Genomic DNA, 18,963 nt, shown 5'->3' with positions numbered 1-18,963 from the left:
GGGGACGACTTTGCAGGGACTGTGTATGCAGTGCGACCCCTCTGGGAGTGTCTGCAGGAGACTGTGTGTGCGCTGTGACCCACATCAGGGGGTTACCCCCATCTTGGGGTGACCCCTGTTAGGCGGGGACTGTGTGCGTTGTGACCTCTGAGGGTGACTGCAGAGACTGTGTGCAGATGTGACCTCGTGATTGTGTGGGGACTGTGATTTCAGGTGTGACCCCCATCTTGGGGTTGACCTCTTTCTGGGGAGTACTGTGCGTCTGTCGGGACTCCCATTTGTGAGTGACTCTGCAGTGTGACCCGGGGTCCAGGGGTGACTGGATGTGCAACTGGGACCCTTGATTGGGTGACTGCGTGAGCCGCTTGTTCTGAGACCTGTGGCCGGGGAAGTTCTAGGCCCTTTGCCTGTGTGCCTGGCTGTGCGATGTGAGATGTGACTGTCGCTGACCTGCCGTCCGGGGACTGTGCCAGCGTGAGACAGGCATCTGGGAGTGCCCCTACAAACGTGTGAGATTGTTTCCCCGCCTGCCGCCTCTGGAGTTCTGTCTGTAGGCGTGCCCGTGTCACTGTGTGACGGTGACCGAGCGTGCTGTGGGCTCTGTGTGGCTGTGTCTCACGTCTGTGTGTGCAGCCTGAGTCTGGCTTTTCCTTTCTGTAACATCACTCAGGCCTGTGTGTTTATGTGCATCTATCTTTCTGTGTGGCTGTGACCCATTCTGAGTGATTGCATAGGTGCATCCCTGGGCTGCGTGTCCTGGCACTGTGCGCATTTTTGTGGGTCTGTGTGTGGCCCAGGTCCGTTTGCCTGGCCACTTCTTCCTCTGGGGTTGATTGAGGGCACTGGTGCCCTCTGAGCCTGCAGGGTTGGCCTGGCTTGTCTTGTCCTAGGCTGGGGCCTTGGGCCTCTGAGCAGGTCAGCTCTCTGTAGCTGCAGGGATGACCCTCTGGTCGCGCAGTCTTGCCCACCATCTCTTGAAGAACCCGTCAAGGCCTCTGGTCTAAACTCTTACCTATAGCAAGGCTGAGTGTCCGCCTGCAGACCCTTAGCTATGTTTAGAGAAGACTGGAGGAGCGGCCCTGCGGTCCCAGGCCCAGAAAGTTCCGCAGCCGGCATCTGGGCTCTTCAGCCCCTTTCTTTGTGGGAGGGAGTGGGGGAAGTTGACTGATAACACGGGGGAGGTTTGTGTGTCCATGTGAGACAAGAGAAGAACGTTTGCATTTGGCTTGACAGCCCTGTTTCCTGGTAGGGTAGTTCTTCAGCCTTGTTTTGCTGGGATTGGCAGGGACATTTTCAGAGTGGCTGGGAAGTTGAACCTTCACAGCCCCCTCCTTGGAGAGGAGAGGCCATTCATGAGTTATCTACAGACAGAAGGTTCTAGTAATCCCCCTCTACACGTTGATTAGAGGCAAAAGAACATTGGCGATCAATAGCCTGCTACTGAGAAGTTAGGTTGCAGGAGCACCTTTCCTTCCCACAGCGAGGAGGGGCTGTTTTCTGTTCCTGTCACTGCTGTCTGGCAATTTATGCACTTAATCTCAGGTTCTCATCACAAAAGCTTATGTGAGGTAAGGGGAGAGGTTGGCTTCAGGCTGAGCCTGTCAGCCCAGATTTCTGATTCAAAACTCCATGTTCCTAGAGTTACTTGCAACCTAATCTGTTCTTGTCTTACGCATTTTTAAGGTCTTACTATTTTTTAGTTGCATACCATAAATTTGCCATTTTAAAGTGTACAATTCAGTGGTTTTTAGTATATACATGAGATTGTGCAACCATCACCACCATCTAATTCCAGAACATTTTCATCCCCCCAAAAATAGGAACTCTGTACCCCTTAGCCCTCACCTGCAGCCTCCCCCTGCCCATTCTCCCTAACCTTAGGCAACCACTAATCTACTTTCTGTATCTATGGATTTGCTTATTGTGTACATTTTATATCAATGGAGTCACACCCTATGTGGCCTTTTGTGTCTGGCTTCTTTGACTCAGCATCACGTTTTGAAAGTTCATGCATATTGTAGCATGTGGCAGTACTTCATTCCTTTTCATGGCTGTATAATACTCCATTGTATGGATGTACCACATTTTGTTGGACATTTGCATTGTTTCTACCAGATACATTTTCAATTATTATATAAAGCATTATTTTTACCGAGTGCCAATTACCTGATAAACATAAAGTAAAACTCAGGCAGCTTTTATTTGACCATAGTAAAGCTGCAGCATTCATTGCTTGGCTTTGAATGGGCTCGGATGTTTCCCGAAGGCAAGGCCCTCGTCCAGAAGTGTTGAGGTGAGAAGCAAGGTGGGATGGAGACAGCAAGTGTGTGTGGGGTCAGGAGACCTAGGCCAGGCCGGTTCTGCCCTGGTCCACCCTTGCTTGAGTTGCTTCCTGTCTGTGGGCCCTGGCTCATCTAAAAGGACTGAATTAACTCTTTCATGTGTTCCTTGGCATATGTAGTTTCCCTGGAATAACTGACCTGAGATGGCCTTTCATCTGAGAACCTCGGAGAGTGACTGAGAATTAAATGATTGTGAAGTCCGTACCCCCAAGTCACGTCATCACTCTTCAAATTGCAACTTCATAATGAGTCAGACACTTAGGGCAGCGCTTTCCTGACACAGCCAGTCCTGCTGCCGGCATGGGAAATGGGGGGGGGGGGGATCACAGCCCTCAGTCCTAAGGCTCTCCTTTCTGTTTTAATTTTCTTTTTTTCCCCAGTCTTTGATTATGTCACTTATGTCATTTTCCTGTGAATCTTACCTCAGTTCCTTTGTGTGAACCGGCAGAGCACAAGAATAGATAAATCAATAATTTTCAGGGATGGATTGTAACATTGTTATTTCTGAGAAACATTCAAAGTGACTAATTTTCATGGGCAGATCTCCAGGCACTTTTTTGGATTGGACCAGAGTTTCTCAACCCACTGTTGATACTTGGAACCAGAACATTCTCTCTTGTGGGGGCACCGTCCTGTGTATTGTGGGATGTGCAGTACATGTGGGATCCTGTCCTCTACCCACTAGGTGCCAGTAGTGACCTCCAGAAAAATGCCTCCAGACATCTTCCAATGTCTCCTGTTGAGAGAACTTGCTCTGCGTTGGGAACCACTGGGTTAGACCCCAGCATACTCTTTCTCAATTTGTTGCTGTTGTGACTTGTTTTGTGGTCATTGAAGCCTTCCCTGGTCTTTCTACTTCTCCTTCAGTGTGGGGTAGGTGCCTCTGCAGAATCTTGTATGTACATCATCTTAATATGATGTAGGGACTCCCAGGCCCTCTGGTGTACGCATTTTTTTTTTTTTTTTTTTTTTTTGAGACAAAGTATTGCTCTGTCACCCAGGCTGGAGTGCAGTGGTGCAATCTCGGCTCACTGCAACCTCTGCCTCCTGGGTTCAAGTGATTCTCCTGCCTCAGCCTCCCAGGTAGCTGGGATTACAGGTACGCACCACCAAGCCTGGCTAATTTTTGTATTTTTAATAGAGACAGGGTGTCACCTTGTTGGCCAGGCTGGTCTCGAACTCGTGACCTCAGGTGATCGGCCCGCTCGGCCTCCTGCAGTGCTGGGATTCCAGGTGTGAGCCACTGCGCCGGGCTGGTGTACTCATTCTTGGTTGAAGTTGCCACCTCTTAGTGGGTGTCCCTTGCTGCCCAGGCCCCTCCCTACATTATCTCTGGACCCTTTTTCCTTCGCCCTTGGCTCCTGCCTCATTTCTGTCCTCGATCAGCCCTGCATCTCTCCCAGCCATCACAGCTTTCCAGGTTTCTCTTTCCCATTCAATGGGCGCCTCTGTGCAACATAAAAAACATGCCAAGTCCCAGCGGTGTGGAATTGTCTGGGGGGGGGGTGGTGTGTGTGTTTCCTTCTCATTTCAGTTTGCTCTCTGAAAGAAAAAAAATAAAAATAAGTCATAGGTACTTCTGGAGCCCAATCTCTTGGCCTTTTAGGTTTCAGAAAATATTAAATATCTCTTTCTGGCATTTATATAAATAAACCGATAGCCTAGGATGTTTCATATCAAACTTTTAAGTCTTTTCAAGAACCATCAAGAGCTTTCAAGACCCATAAACAGACGGCCTGATTCCTGGCCACCTTCCACTGTGCAAGTCTTGCCTGGGTTGGTTTTTTGAAAATGGTGTTCATCACTCAGCTGTTATTGCCTGGCTCCACGGAGGAAGTGGATTCTCTTTAAACATGACCCCCTCCCCTTAAAAGAGAAAAACAGGATAAGATCCAGAACAACCCTGGAAAGTTGAGGGCTGAGGGCTAAAAGACCGTGCTGGGTAACAACACCAGATCGGAAATGTTGAGCTAACAGGACTCCATCCCCTGGACTGCGGCAGGAATGTGGGTCAACATTTGGAAACCTGAAAATTCCCCCACGGAAATGACTCCAGTGGACAGACCGGGATTGGTGAGGAAAGGGCACAGCTGTTTAGAAGTAGCTAGGTTTCCTGGATGTCTTTATCTTTTTCCGATACCGGGGTAGAAAATGTGAGACTACCGCCCGAGGCGTGTTGACAGTGGTGCCTGTGGTGTGATATTCTCTTTCTTTCTCTGTAGTTGGAGGCTGGCAGCGAAGAAGATCGAAAATTAAACCTCAGGTAAGCAGACTTTCAATTTTTGTTCCTAAGTCTTTCTCCCAAGCAGGTAAGGAATGCTCTTGTTCCTCTCCCAAAGGGAAAACCTTCAAAAAGAATATGCCAATTTTGGGCCAGGCGCGGTGGCTCACGCCTGTAATCCCAGCACTTTGGGAGGCCGAGGCGGGTGGATCACAAGGTCAGGAGATCGAGACCATCCTGGCCAACATGGTGAAACCCTGTCTCTACTAAAAAAATACAAAAAATTAACCGGGCGTGGTAGTGTGTGCTTGTAGTCCCAGCTACTCGGGGGGCCGAGGCAAGGGAATCGCTTGAACCTGGGAGGCAGAGTGAGCCAAGATCACGCCACTGCACTCCAGCCTGGCGACAGAGCAAAACTCCGTCTTTAAAAAAAAAAAAAAAAAAAAAAAAAAAAAATGCCAATTTTTTAGTGCCTTAGAAATTATACCTAAAGCACATATAAAACTGAAGTGCTTTAAAATCCATACATATGTCTAGCCACTTTAATAATACTATATAACACTTGGAAAAGAAGGAAAATAATTGCCATTATTCTACCACCCTTACATTACCATTTTGAGCATTTTTTGGTAACATTATTTTCTAATACAGACAAGGTCTTGCTGTGTTGCCCAGGCTGGTCTTGGACTTCTGGCCTCAAGACATCTTCCTGCATGGCCTCCTGAAGTACTGGGATTACAGTCATGAGCTACTGCGCCCAGCCTAACTTGAGCATTTCTATGTATTTTCTTGCAGACTATTCTTCTGCTTAAAAAAAAAAAGTAATAATCATGACACTCTGCCCTCACTTTTTCGTCTTGCTTTTGGTAAGGTGTTCCTTTTGCGGTAAGCACTTTGCTGATTTGAAACAGATACTCAGCCCCCTAAAGGTATCAATTCAGGGTGCTTTAATTGTGCTTATGAGAAATCTTTAGCTCTGCTCATTTAAAAGATTCCAAGATGTAGTCCTCAGCTGATGTATTCACTAATGGACACCAAAAACATTTTTGTTTTTTCTTTGCCAAAAATTAAGTTCTGCCTTTGTTTGGGTATTTTGTTGATTTATAGAAGATTCAGCCCTTTGTTATATTAATATCATGTATTCCTTCATACCAAGGAGCCAGTCTTAAACTCTGACCTCATAGTTTTAAAAAAGTAAATAAATTTTCAGGGATATTGTTCTTTAAAAAAAAAAAAAGTCTGTTTTATCTCATGAGGGGAAGGAAAATTAATTGGAAAAGGAAATGTGTGTTCAGAAATTGGGGTCAACTATTCATTACCGAGAGCAGGGTGTTCTGGTCAAACTCTCATGCAGAACTGGTAGAAATATGCTCAGCTTTTCCCTGATGTTTCTGTGTGCTTGAGTGAAGGGAGGGGAAATACTTTTATTACGGCACACATGATTTCTAAAGATTATGGGACTAGGGAAGCACTAGCCTGCAAGAATTAAAGAGATGCCTTATTTCTGGGTCCTCGCTTTTAATGTTATGCTCAAGACACAGGACACATTTACTCCTTCACCCTGGGGTTTTTGGTTGGTCAGGTCAGGGCCCACGTCAGGGTTCCCAGGCTAGAAGCAGCTGGACTCCCAATGGGGGCAGTCATGGGCCGAGTTGCAGATCAGACTGTCTGGGTGAAGCAGGGAGGGGGTGGAGTGGAAGTCTGGAGACTGACTGTCAAGGAGGAACTGAAAGAGGGGCTTACCCACCTCGGAGCCGCTCCTGTAGGCACCGAGCTCCCTTCCCCTGCCCCCGTATCTCCTCCTCCGGATCCCTGCCCCCAACTCCCCTCCCCACCAGCTCCTCTCTCCACCTGTTCTCCTCCCCAAAATCCCCTTCCCCAGATCCCTCCGTCCAGGTTCCCCTCCCCTAACTCCCCATCTCTCTTCCCCCACTCTGCTCCCCCAGATCCCCTCCCTAGATCCCCTCCCCCAAGCTTCCCTCCCCCAGATCCCCTCCCCCAAATCCCCTCCCTAGATCCCATCCCCAACCTCCCCTCCCCAATCCCCTCCCCCATCTCCCCTCCCTGAAGCCCCCTCTCTGAGCTCCCCTTCCCCCAGCTTCCCTCCCTAAATCCCCTCCCCAAGTTCCCCTCCCCCAGCTCCCTTGCCCCAGATTTCCTCCCTAGATCCCCTCCCCAAGCTCCTCTCCCATTTCTCCTCCCCATCTCCCCTCCTCCAGCTTCCCTCCCTAGTCCCCTCCCCAAGCTTCCCTCTCCCAGATCCCCTTCCCCAGCTTCCCTCCCCCATCTCCCCTCCCCAAGCTCCCCTCTCTCAATCTCCTCCTTAGCTCCCCACCCGCAGGTCCCGTCATTGAGCTACCCTCCCAAGCTCTTTTCCCCCAGCTCCCTACTGGAGCTCCCCTCCCCATATCCCCTCCCCCAGCTCACTCCTGGAGTTCCCCTCCCCATCTCCCCTCCCCCATGCTCCCTCCTGGAGCTCCCCTCCCCCATGCTCCCCTCCCCCTGCTCCTTCCTGGAGTTCTACTCCCCATCTCCCCTCCCCCAGCTCCCTCTTGGAACTCTATTCCCCCATGCTTCCCCTTGGAGCTCTCCTCCCCCATGCTCCCCTCCCCCACCTCCCTTCTGGAGCTCCCCTCCCCCTCTGCCCTCCCCCAGCTCCCTCTTGGAGGTCCCCTCCCCCATGCCTCCTCCCCTGGCTCCCCTCCAGCCCTTTCTTGGGGTTGGAATCTCTTCCATCTTTTGTCTCTCTCAGGGCTGTTGTTGATGAGAGAGTACTGAGCTCTGTCACTTAGACTGTCTTTGGGGCAAAGAGCTATTTTTATTTTTTAATTACCTTTAATAGCTTATAGCATAGTGTTTTCAGTTAATAAGAACTTATAAATGGCAGTGACATGAAAATGCATATGTGGACCTTTCTCAATAGTATTTAACCTTTTTTTTAAATTAAAACTTTTTATTTTTATTTTTTAGAGACAGGGTCTTTGTTGTCCAGGCCGGAGTGCAATGGTGTGATCATAGCTCACTGCAGCCTTGAACTCCTGGGGCCAAGCTATCTTCCCACCTCAGCCTCCCAAGTAGCTGGGACTACAGGCGTGTGCCACCACACCTGGCTAATTTTTTTTTAAATGTGTTTTGAAGAGACTAGATCTCACTGTGTTGTTGAGGCTGGTCTCAAACTCCTGGGCTTAAGTGATCCTCCCACCTCGGCCTCCCAAAGTGCTGCGATTACAGGCATGATGACAGTCACTGCACCTGGCCCTTTTGTTGCTAATTAAAGGTCCCTTTCTCTGTCTAGTTGGGAGCTGCAGGGGACCTTACAAAGGGATGGGAAATAAAGCTTTGGCAGCTTTCCATATTGAATTCTCAAAACAGCCCTAGGAGGGGGGTTTTCCCGGTTGGTGGGTGAGGCCCAAGATTGGAATTGGGAAGTAATGTATTTGAAGCGAGGCCTCTAATGCCAAGTTGATCCTACTCTGCCGCCTTTCTGGAGACCAGGTTAGTAGTACCGTTGAATTAGCTGTCTTGGACATACAGGTGAGGGAGCATGCGTAAGGTCACTGGGGTGGATTAGCAGCAGCGCCAGGGCCAGCACCAAGGACTCATGCCAACTGGTGGTGGGTGCCTCCTGGGATGTTGGGTCATTCTGACCACCACCAAGAGTCCTTCCGTGCCACTGTCAGCAGGTCCCCAACACCATTGTGACCATGGGGAGACCCTGGGCTGGAGTTGGAGACCTGTGTTCTCAGTTAGGGTGGGATGCTGGGCTCTGGGCTTGTCCCCCTAGGTCCCTTTTTAAACTCCTCTTCAGCCACCTTGACGTCACACTCACCTTTTTAGGCACAGGACACCATCCTGCCTCCTAACCTTCCTTGCTACACAAGAAAAGTAGTGTCCTGGTTTAGGCTTTGACTGAAACTCACTCACATTCGTGTGTTAATTTGCATTTTCAGGCCTCTTCTCTCTGAGTCTCTCTTAGAGAAGAAAATTAAGGAACAGTTGATTGCTTTTTGTTTGGGGTCAGGAGAATTAGGGAGAGATTTCTCTTTGTTTCCAATGGATCGTGAAGGTGAACTGCCATCACCTCGTCTCTAAGAGGTGCTGTAGGGAGAAAAACTGGAGGTAGCAGTATATTTCTCTCTTTTTTCTCCCCTCCGTCTAGCCTTGATTAATAGTTTCATCTTTTGGGTCATCTAAAAAGTCAGCTCTGATTCATCCATATCCAATAAATTGCGGGGTCACATGGATCGGGTCTTCCGAGCCACCTGCCTTCTTTTTCTCAGGTTCCCTGGTGGCACCTCTTCAGGTCCTCACCCCTCATCTGTCCCGTCACAGAGGAACACCCCTGGACCCATCCTCTCTACCTTGGCGTATCACCCCCTGGTCCCTTGATGCTTCTTCCTTCTGGTCCTTGGAATCTTTTCTGAGCTCCAGCGTCACCAGCGTTGCTGGCCTTTCTGCCTTCTCCTCTCACATGTGCCTTTTGCAGTCCATCGGGACTGCTCCCTGCTCCCCAGTCACGCACGTTCCCTAGGCCAGTTCCTTCTCACCTGGCCATAGTCCTCATGACCAGCTGAAAGTGCTCCTGCCCCAGATGTTTGTGACTTCCCTCTCTTAGAGAAAGCAGGGAGCCCCTGGCATCCTTATCTGTGACAGGTGCCACACCCGCCTTATGGTGCAGGTCTGTGTGCCCTTGTTGCATCCCTAACTGCTCTCACATCCCTTAGTGACAGCCTCATTTCTCTGCCTTTGTGTAGCATTTAAACAGTTTAAATGGACGGGCATGGTGGCTCACATCTCTAATCCCAGCACTTTGGAAGGCCAAGGCGGGACGGATCACTGGAGCTGCGGAGTCCGAGACTAGCCTGGCCAACATGGTGAAACCCCCTTTCTACTAAAAATACAAAAATTAGCCAGCTTGGTGGTGCGCGCCTATAATCCCAGCTACTCAGGAGGCTGAGGCAGGAGAATCGCTTGAACCCGGGAGGTTGCAGTGAGCCGAGTTTGCGTCACTGCACTCCAGGCTGGGCAACAGAGCGAGACTCTGTCTCAAAATAAGTAAGTAAATAAAAGTTAACAGTTTAAATGGATGAACCTTTGACCCTGCAGTAAATTCCAGACATGTAGGAGAAACAGCCAGGTGTAGAGGGAAGGCAGTGGGGTTTTGAGTCAGGCAGACCTACGTTTGGCATCTGGCTGCTGTGCTGGTGGCTGAGTTCCTTTACCTTTGTGTGTTCCTATACCTCTGTGGGTCTCAGTTGTTCCACCTATAAAACAGGGATGACACTGTGACCTTTCAGGATTGTGGAGTAGTTGTGTGATGTTCCTTGTCCAGGCCAGGTGCAGTGGCTCACGCCTGTAATCCCAATACTTTGGGAGGCCAAGGTGAGTGGATCGCTTGAGCCCAGGAGTTTGAGACCAGCCTACGCAACATGGCAAAACCCCATCTCCGCAGAAAGAAAAATTAGCTGGGCATGGTGGCGCACGCCTGTAGTCCCAGCTACTGAAGAGGTTGAGGTAGGAGAATCACTTGAACTCAGGAGGTCAAGACTGCAGTGAGCTGAGATTGTGCCACTGCTCTCCATCCTGGGTGACAGAGCAAGACCCTGTCTCAAAAAAAAAAAAAAAAAAGTTCCTTGCCCAGAATCAGGTCCACAGTGGGCTTGGTTGCTGTGCTCAGTCTTCACAAAGTATTGCTGACGTTCAGTGTTAGTTCACGGCACAGGAGAATTAAAGGGGCCGACTCCTGCAGGTACTGGGTCCAGGCCTGAGAGGGCGCCCACCATGGATGCCCTTTGACTTGGAGCAGCCTTCCCCCTTTACCCGGCTACATTCCTATAAGATGCAAATAAGCATACAGACTGGGAGGAAGCAGTGTTGTAACTCAGACAGTATTTCTGAAGGCCTTCTGGGAAGTGTCTCAAGAACTGATCATCTCACACCCGGCATGCAGATGATTGCAGCAGAGCAGTATAGATCCAGTTCCCTCGCTCTCCCCTGCCTTCCGCATGTGCAGGCTGCTGCTGGCCGCTCGCAGTCTCTCTTTGGAAGCTGTGCCGTTCAGACTGTGGGAATTGGTGAGCAGATGGCCCTGCTGGCAGCAACTCCTGGCTCCCTTGCCATCCTGGGAGCTGGCTCAGTCTGGCATGAGACATAAGTAGTTGTGGGCTAGGTAGGACAATGGGAAGATAATATTGTCCCCAGGGTGTGGATCAGGAGTGAAGTTTTTTTTTTTAAATCCAGCATTTCCAAGTCAAGTGCAGGAACATGGTCATTAGAATTATTATAATTTGCTCATTTGTGATTGCCTGCCCTAGCAAAGGTTTGGGCCAGAGCGAGCTGCAGGATTTTGTCTCTTCTGTTTTATTTGGTTTCAGTGGTAAACTGTGAACTCCCTGACTCCTCTGCCTTTCTCTCCGCACTCCCTTCCCCTTTTGGTCTCCACCTGGAAGTCTCCCAGGGACCCCATTCTCCTTACAGCCTTCTGGAGTGGTTTTGCCTTCACCCCCTCCCCTACAGTGTCAGAGTGGATGGGGGTTGGCCTGTCATTGCCCTGCAGACCATGCTTCCCCTCTTCATTGAACACCCCTACTTTTGCACCTGTCCACACTGTGGGGTTCCTCCTTGCCCTTGGCGGTCCATCTTACCTGGGCTTTATTGTCTTTGTTGCTTGTCTGTCCAGTTAAGTCCTGCCAAAATGTGTCATGCACCCCGTGCATCCAAGTTCTGTGTCCGTGCTGGAGATGGACGTGTGCGTAGGTTACTGTTTCAGTCATCGCTTGCTGCATGACAAATTACCACTAACTTAACAGTTAAACAATATATGTTTATTTTGTGTAAATTTGAGATGGAGTTTCGCTCTCGTTGCCCAGGCTAGAGTGCAATGGCACAATCTCAGCTCACTGCAACCTCCACCTCCTGGGTTCAAGTGATTCTTCTGCCTCAGCCTCCCTAGTATCTGGGATTACAGGCGCATACCACCACGCCTGGCCAATTTTGTATTTTTAGTAGAGACAGGGTTTCTCCATGTTGGGCAGGCTGGTCTCGAACACCTGAACTCAGGTGATCTGCCCGCCTTGGCCTCCCAAAGTGCTGGGATTACACAGGCATGAGCCATCACACCTGGCCAGCCACCACACCCAGCCCATGTTTAGTATCTCACAGCTTCCATGGGTCAGGAATCTGGACACAGTATAGCTGGGTTCTTTGTTCAGGGACTCACAAGGCTTGCTGGCTGGGGCTGGGGTCTCATCTGAACCCCAGGGTCCTCTTTTAAGCTCACGTGGTTCTTGGCTGAATTCATTTTCTTTTTTTTTTTTTTTTTCTGCTCTGTCGCCCAGGCTGGAGTGCAGTGGTGCGATCTCGGCTCACTGCAACCTCTGCCTCCTGGGTTCAAGTAATTCTCCTGTCTCAGCCTCCCGAGTAGCTGGGACTGCAGGTGTACCCTGTAAATTTTTTTATTTTTAGTAGAGACAGGGTTTCACCGTATTGGTCAGGCTGGTCTCGAACTCCTGACTTCAGGTGATCCACCCGCCTCAGCCTCCCAAAGTGCTGGGATTACAGGCGTGAGCCACCGCACCTGGCCTGAATTCATTTTCTTGCAGCTGTGGAGAATTCATGGTGCTTGCTTCTTCAAGGCCAACGGGAGAGTCTGCTTCTTTAGAGTCTTACGACAGATTGTTATCACTGGAATGACTGTCTTATCGCCTTTAATGTGCAGCACAGCCTAATTAAGGGAACAGCTCTCCCATCTTGTTCTCTGGTCCCTCCCACGTTCAAAGAGAAAGGCTCACTCGGGTGCATGCACCTAGCAGAATTCTGCCCACCAGTCAATCTGTGTGTGTTCTAGGGATGTGCCCAGTCTAATATAGAGAGAACACATGTAAACAAGTAGGTTTCCATTCAGCGTTACAGATGTGCCTAGTTTTGGGATGGTAAGGGGTGCCTGGTGCGCTCATGGGAAGAGACCAGAAACACGGGGAGTGAGCCTTGCAGAGTTTGACACCACCCTGGTGAACGCTGGTCCCCTCCACTCAGCACCCACATGCTTGTTCATGCTCTGAGGCTTAGTGTCTCTTGGATTTGCCCCCACCTTGAATATGCTGGCCTTAAAAATAACCACCCATGTTGATTCTTATTTTTTTTTCCCCACAGCTTTGGACTTAGGGAGGGATGGGCATGGGTTTGGCTCCTGTGTCTGTCCTTTGTCACCTCACTAGGCTATTATATGATTTTGGGCAGGCCTTAGTTTCAAATGGCCAATATAGTACACAGCTTGTAGGGTGGCTGTCAGAATTAAATGTGCTCATGATGCGAACCCCTTCTCCCATAGTAGACATTCAACAAATGCCCCCTGCCCGTACTTCCTTCATGGTAACAGCTTCTGTTGGAAATGATTCATGTCTTCTTTTTTCTTCTCACAGGCATTTTTCTCTCCTTAGTGTTTCCTTGGTGTTTGGTACTTGCTTTGTAGTGTATGTACTTAGGTACAGAAATGTTTCCTGTAATGCAGGACTGGCTGCATAATTTGTGGAGCCCAGTGCAAAATGAACATGGGAGAGCCCCTTGTTAAAACATTATTAAGAGTCTGGGCGCAGTGGCTCATGCCTGTAATCCTAGCACTTTGGGAGGCCGATGCGGGCAGATCACCTGAGGTCAGGAGTTTGAGACCATCCTGGGCAACATGATGAAACCCTGTCTCTACTAAAAATACAAAAATTAGCCAAGTATGGTGGCGTGTGCCTGTAATCCCAGCTACTTGGGAGGCTGAGGCAGGAGAATCACTGGAACCCGGGAAGTGGAGGTGACAGTGAGCTGAGATCACACCACTGCATTCCAACCTGGGCAACAGAGTGAGACTCTGTCTCAAACAAACAACAACAACAAACATTATTAAGAATTTGAAGATGGCACCAGCAGAGTATTAAACCAAGCACGGGGCCCCTCTGAGCACATATGAAGAAGCTGGCCCTGCCCACTAGACCATGAGCCACCCTAGGGACAGGGCCTGCCTGACCTCCTGCCTCACAGTGCCCAGTTTGCCCTGGATAGACCCTAGAGGTCTTGTACATTGAGTATTGTTTCCTGTTAAGCAACTGAAAGTGGTCTTGGACGTTCAGGAAACAAAGGACAGAGAGATTCTTCCCACTGTTGCCTCCGTTGCAGTTTAGTAGTATCGGTGCTCTTAGATCAGTCTCAGTGCCCCTCTGTCCTCATCTGTCTGCTTGTGAGCTGTTCATTCAGCAGATATTTATTGAGCTCCTACTGTGTGCCAAGCCCTGTTTTAGGGGCTGGGGATATAGCAACAAACAAAATAAAAATTCCTGCTCTGGAAGCTGACGTTCTGTTGAGGGAGACAAGACAGTAAGTAAACAAGCACAATAATTGTGCGCTGGTAAGTGCCCAGGCGAAAAAATAAAGCAGGGATGGAGGAGAGAAAAGGGAACACGCATACTCCACTCTGTGAATTGCCTTGTGTGCATTATTTCAATTAATCTTTGTGAAAACCCTGTAAGGACATTTAAATTCCCATTCCCTGGATGAGAAGACTAAGCCCCAGAGAGGTCAGTGGCCTGTTTTTATTCAATAGTAAACAGTAGAGCTGAGACCCTCATACTCCATGTCTCATTGACTCCAAGACCTGTGCTCTTCACCCCAAAATCCAAGCGCTGTTTTTTCCTCCTCCCTATGCATCAGAACCCACACTGGGAGACAGAATGGAGTTTTTCAGAAGAACCAGGTTTTGCAGTCCATTCTTCCTGCTTGAGCCATTAGCGGCATCACTATGTGCTTGGGCAGGTCCCGTCACCTCCCTGAGCTCTACTTAAAGCAGGGATTGTCATGTATCCTCTTCATGTGCTGCAGCCCGGAGAGCATCCGGGTGGTAATGAGGCCAGCTTCTGCAGGCTGCAGGCTCTGGGCTTGGAACTTTTGCACTTGCTGTCATCTTGTTGTCACAAGCCTGCAAGGTGGGGACTCTCCTTGTTTTAGTAAACCAGTTCCACGAGGCTGGTGGGAGGCCTGAGCCAGAGTTTGAATATAGGCTGGTATGATTCAGGGACCTGAGTCCTGCCCTGACCACTGTGGCCTTGTAGGTAGTGGCCTCCCATTGACTCCCACTTTTAAACACTGGGGCATATAGACTTAACATCCTGGGGCCATTGTGCTGTTTGGCTGTTCCTTTTAGTTTAACTTGGGTTTTATTTCTGCAGTTTGTTGGGACGTTTGATTTGAAAATCAGAATTTGCCTTCAATTTTTTTTCCCTCTCTCTCTCTCTTTTCTTCTTTTTGAGACAGAGTCTTGCTCTGTTGCCCAGACTGGAGTACAGTGGCATGATTACAGCTCACTGCAGCCCCGACCTCCTGGGCTCAATTGGTCCTCCCACCTCAGCCTCCCAAGTAGCTGGGACCACAGGTGCATACCACCTTGTATTTTTGGCAGAGAGGGTCTCACTATGTTGCCCAGGCTGATCTTGAACTCCTGGACTCAAGCAATCTGCCCACATCGGCCTCCCAAAGTGCTGGGATTACAGGCATGAGCCACTGTGCCCAGCCCTATCTATCTATCTATACTTTTTTTTTTTGAGACGGAGACTCACTCTGTCACCAGGCTGGAGTGCAGTGGCACAATCTTGTCTCACTGCAACCTCCACCTCTGGTGTTCCAGTGATTCTCCTGCCTCAGCCTCCTGAGTAGCTGGGATTACAGGCATGCGCCACCACCCCTAGCTAATTTTTTGTATTTTTAATAGAGACGGGGTTTCACCATGTTGGCCAGGTTGGTCTCGAACTCCTGACCTCAGGTGATCCACTCGCCTTGGCCTCCCAAAGTGCTGGGATTACAGGCGTGAGCCACTGCGCCCGGCCCTGTATTTTTTTTTTAATTAGAAAACTCATTCTAGAATGGGGACAAATGAGGACAGAGACATGAAGAGTTAATTCTGTCAGAACTTAATTAAACTTTTCATTAAGGTTAACGTAAAACGAATTTTGCTCAGAGTCTAGTAGGTTTCATTAAACTTTTGAAACACCAGTACTTAGACTTCAAAAGAATGCCTCAGGGCTCTGGTCTCCTTCCTGTGCACTTAGCACATCGCATGAGCGTGCGCGCATGCGTGTACACACCAGGAATGTGCGTGCAAGCTCAGCTCGTAGGTAGCAATGTTACCAATGGTCATCTTCATGATAAATGGGGCAAAGCTGTGAGACGGAGTCAGAAAACCTAGGGTCCATCTTGAGATGCGTCATCTGCTGTGCAACCTAAGGCAACGCCTCTTCACTTCTCTGGGTCCCTGTCTCCTGCTGTGTAAAGTGAAAAGACAAGATTAGGTGATGGCCTCCAAATTTAAGAATGAGAGTCCTCAGACCCACCAATCTAGATCTGTGTTTATATTGTGCTGCTCATCGTTTGCTGTGTATTTGTAACTGACTATCACGAGTTTTATTCCCACAGCGAGAGCAAGGTCATGCGCTTGTTAGGGTCTAGCTGGGTCAGGGCTATGGTCTGACCCTGCAATGGAGAAAACCAGCCGGGCTACTGAGAGGAAGTGACCCTCTGCTGGGACTCACCTCCTCCTCCGCAGAGCTTAGCCTGCCGCGTCTGCCCCCAGGAGCAGAGCCATACACAAAGCGGCATCCGTTTAGAAAGAAAGTACTTGCATCTTTAGAACTCATCTTTGGCATTCATTGTTCTGTGGTCAGATCTCTGGATTTAGACAGCTTATTAGAAAATTCCTGAGATGAGGAGGACATCCAGATAGGTCATGCTGCTTCAAGGAAGGCTGAAAATGAGAACCAGGATTAATCAAAATAGGATTAATCAAAATCCAGAGGAGCCATTTTCTTTTTCTTTTTTTTTTTTTTTTTTTTGAGACAGAGTCTTGCTCCGTCACCCAGGCTGGAGTGCAGTGGCACATTCTCAGCCCACTGCAGCCTCTGCCTCCTGGGTTCAAGTGATTCTCCTGCCTCAGCCTCCTGGGTAGCTAGGACTATAGACGTGTACCACCATGCCCGGCGAATTTTTTGTATTTTTAGTAGAGATGGGGTTTCACCATGTTGGCCAGGCTGGTCTTGAATTCCTGACCACAATCAATCCAACCACCTCGGTCTCCCAAAGTGCTGGGATTACAGGCGTGAGCCACTGCGCCCAGCCCCCAAGAGTAGCCATTTTCAAAGCGAACTGGGCGATTGGGCTGGAGGGTGCGGGGGCTCCTGCTTTGTGGGTGTAGTCAGTGTCGGGATGCAGGGTGATGTGCTGATGAGGAAGCCACACTGGCCAGCCTGCAGTGTGGGAGCAGAATTGCAGTGAGATACAAGAGACTGCGCATAAATGAGGACATGCCGGGAGAGCCTGCCTGTGGCCAGAGCGGGGCCTCTGGATGGGGCATCGGCCTTGCCGCTTAGCTCACTTGCATGTCTGACCCTGGGCCCGCCACCTGCCTTCCTCCTCTCAGGGCCCTCCTGAGGCCTCCAGAGGGTCTTGTTCTGTGTACGGTGTCTGGCCCTGGCCTGTACCCAGTAGCCATCATTTTCAGTGTCAGCCCTTCCTGCCGCACTTGTTCCCCTCCAAAGACCAATGTTAACCAAGTGACACCTAAGAGGAAAAACCCAGCCTTGACCTGTTTTCCCGCAAGTTCTTCTGAAACCTGTGCCAGGCTTTTATCTGGGAAACATCATTCTTGAGTGCCTTTATTTTTTTTCTTTTTTTTTATTTTTTGAGACGGAGTCTCGCTCTGTCGCCCAGGCTGGAGTGCAGTGGCGCAATCTCGGCTCACTGCAAGCTCCACCTCCCAGGTTCACGCCATTCTCCTGCCTCAGCCTCTCCAAGTAGCTGGGACTACAGGCGCCCGCCACCACGCCCGGCTAATTTTTTGTATTTTTAGTGGAGACGGGGTTTCACCGTGGTCTCGATCTCCTGACCTCGTGATCCGCCCGCCTCGGCCTCCCAAAGGGCTGGGATTACAAGCGTGAGCCACCGCGCCCGGCCGAGTGCCTTTACTTTTACAGTTTTTTTTTTTTCTTTCTTTTCTTGAATGGTTACTTTTGAAGCTATTTTTAGAAAGACTTTGTTTCAGAGAAGGCTGTTCAGAGGTCCTGTGTTAGGAAATGCCTGGTCTCTCCCTGTGCCCACAGAAGTCATTCCTGGTCCAGGCCTGGCATGCACTTGCCAAGAGTCCTCGAGGCATGTTTCCCCAAATCTGGGCCCAGTCAGAATTCCCACAGGAAGGGGCCTTCGGTGTGGTCTGGAAAGAGCCAGGCTGGCTGCAGCATCTGGAAATCACTTATCACTTCCCCGATGGCCAGGCCCACCCATGCCACGCTGCATTTGTTGCAGCTGGGAGTCTAGGAGTGGCTCTTTAGGTCTGGAGTCAAGGCCACTGACCTGTCGGCTGCCCCTACAGCAAGAAGGCTGGTAGCTCGAAAACTTGCAATGCTCCCAACACATACAAATGATTAATACTCAAGGTCATGGATACCCCAGATACTCTGACTTGGTCATTACACCTTCTATGCATGTAACAAATACCTAATTCCCAGGGCCTGGGGACTCCTGACCAGGCCCCACCTCGTGAGGTGGAAGGGAGAAGAACCTCTTGTGAAACAATATGGTAATGGAGGTGGCTTTTACTTAGCTATTGGCTTTTTGCATTCAGCCGATGTGTATTTAGTGCCTAAATATGGGTTCTTTGCCAAATGCCAGGGATTCTGTGTGGAGTCAGAAAGAGTCCTTCCTTGTCCCCCAGGAGTAACGTGTGTTGTATCTACAGTAGTGCCCTCCAAGAAGGATTTGAAACACCTTACAACATTCATAGAGAACAATAGAATTTAACATTAGTGAGAAAATTGGGACATGAAGAAAGCAGAAGAAAATGAGATGAAGTAAGGGGAAGGTTTGTACATGTAGTACATGGCATAGCATTGGTATGGTTACCACAATTTGGCCACAGATCTGACTTTGAGTTTCCTGGTAGTCAAAGCAAAGAGAGAAACAAGATCAATCTCTTGATTCTTGGTGTCCTGAAAATACCAACAGATTAGTTCCTTGGAAGAACTCTTCCTGATAGATACTTGTGGGTGTTCACAAGGAAGCCCAGCATAATGGATGGACAAGCAAGTTGTCTTAACAGGGACAGCTGATGCTGCATGCCTATCCCACCAATTACCCTGGGTATTTGTGGTCTTAAGAGGTGAGGTCAGCAGCAGCACTTGGTGCCAGAGCTGCTGGCCGCCCCAGCACTGAGACAGGATGCTGAGTCATATCCTGCAGGGCTGCGGTATCCTGGTTTCGCGTGCCCTTCACAATGGGAGGCCTGCACAGGCAGGTCGGCCCCTGCTGTTCCAAACGTGTGGTCTCTGAGCAGGAAAATGCTAAAATTAGATCTTACATGGTCCAGAGCCGTGTATG

General features: G+C 49.6%; 1 protein-coding gene across 1 annotated transcript in view; it reads left to right on the top strand.

Annotated features, from left to right (window-relative positions):
* The window catches only part of SSH1 (slingshot protein phosphatase 1), a 76,218-nt gene that overhangs the window by 443 nt on the left and 56,812 nt on the right, over positions 1-18,963 (top strand). Inside the window, exon 2 of the mRNA XM_055238609.2 lies at positions 4,565-4,605. Coding sequence (XP_055094584.1) covers positions 4,565-4,605 — 41 coding nt within the window. The remainder of the gene's footprint in view (positions 1-4,564; positions 4,606-18,963) is intronic.

This window comes from Symphalangus syndactylus, chromosome 13 (genome assembly GCF_028878055.3).
Source record: "Symphalangus syndactylus isolate Jambi chromosome 13, NHGRI_mSymSyn1-v2.1_pri, whole genome shotgun sequence".
NCBI lineage: Eukaryota > Metazoa > Chordata > Mammalia > Primates > Hylobatidae > Symphalangus > Symphalangus syndactylus.
The sequence above is the reverse complement of the archived record's forward strand: the minus strand, read 5'-3'. Positions and strand labels throughout refer to the sequence as shown.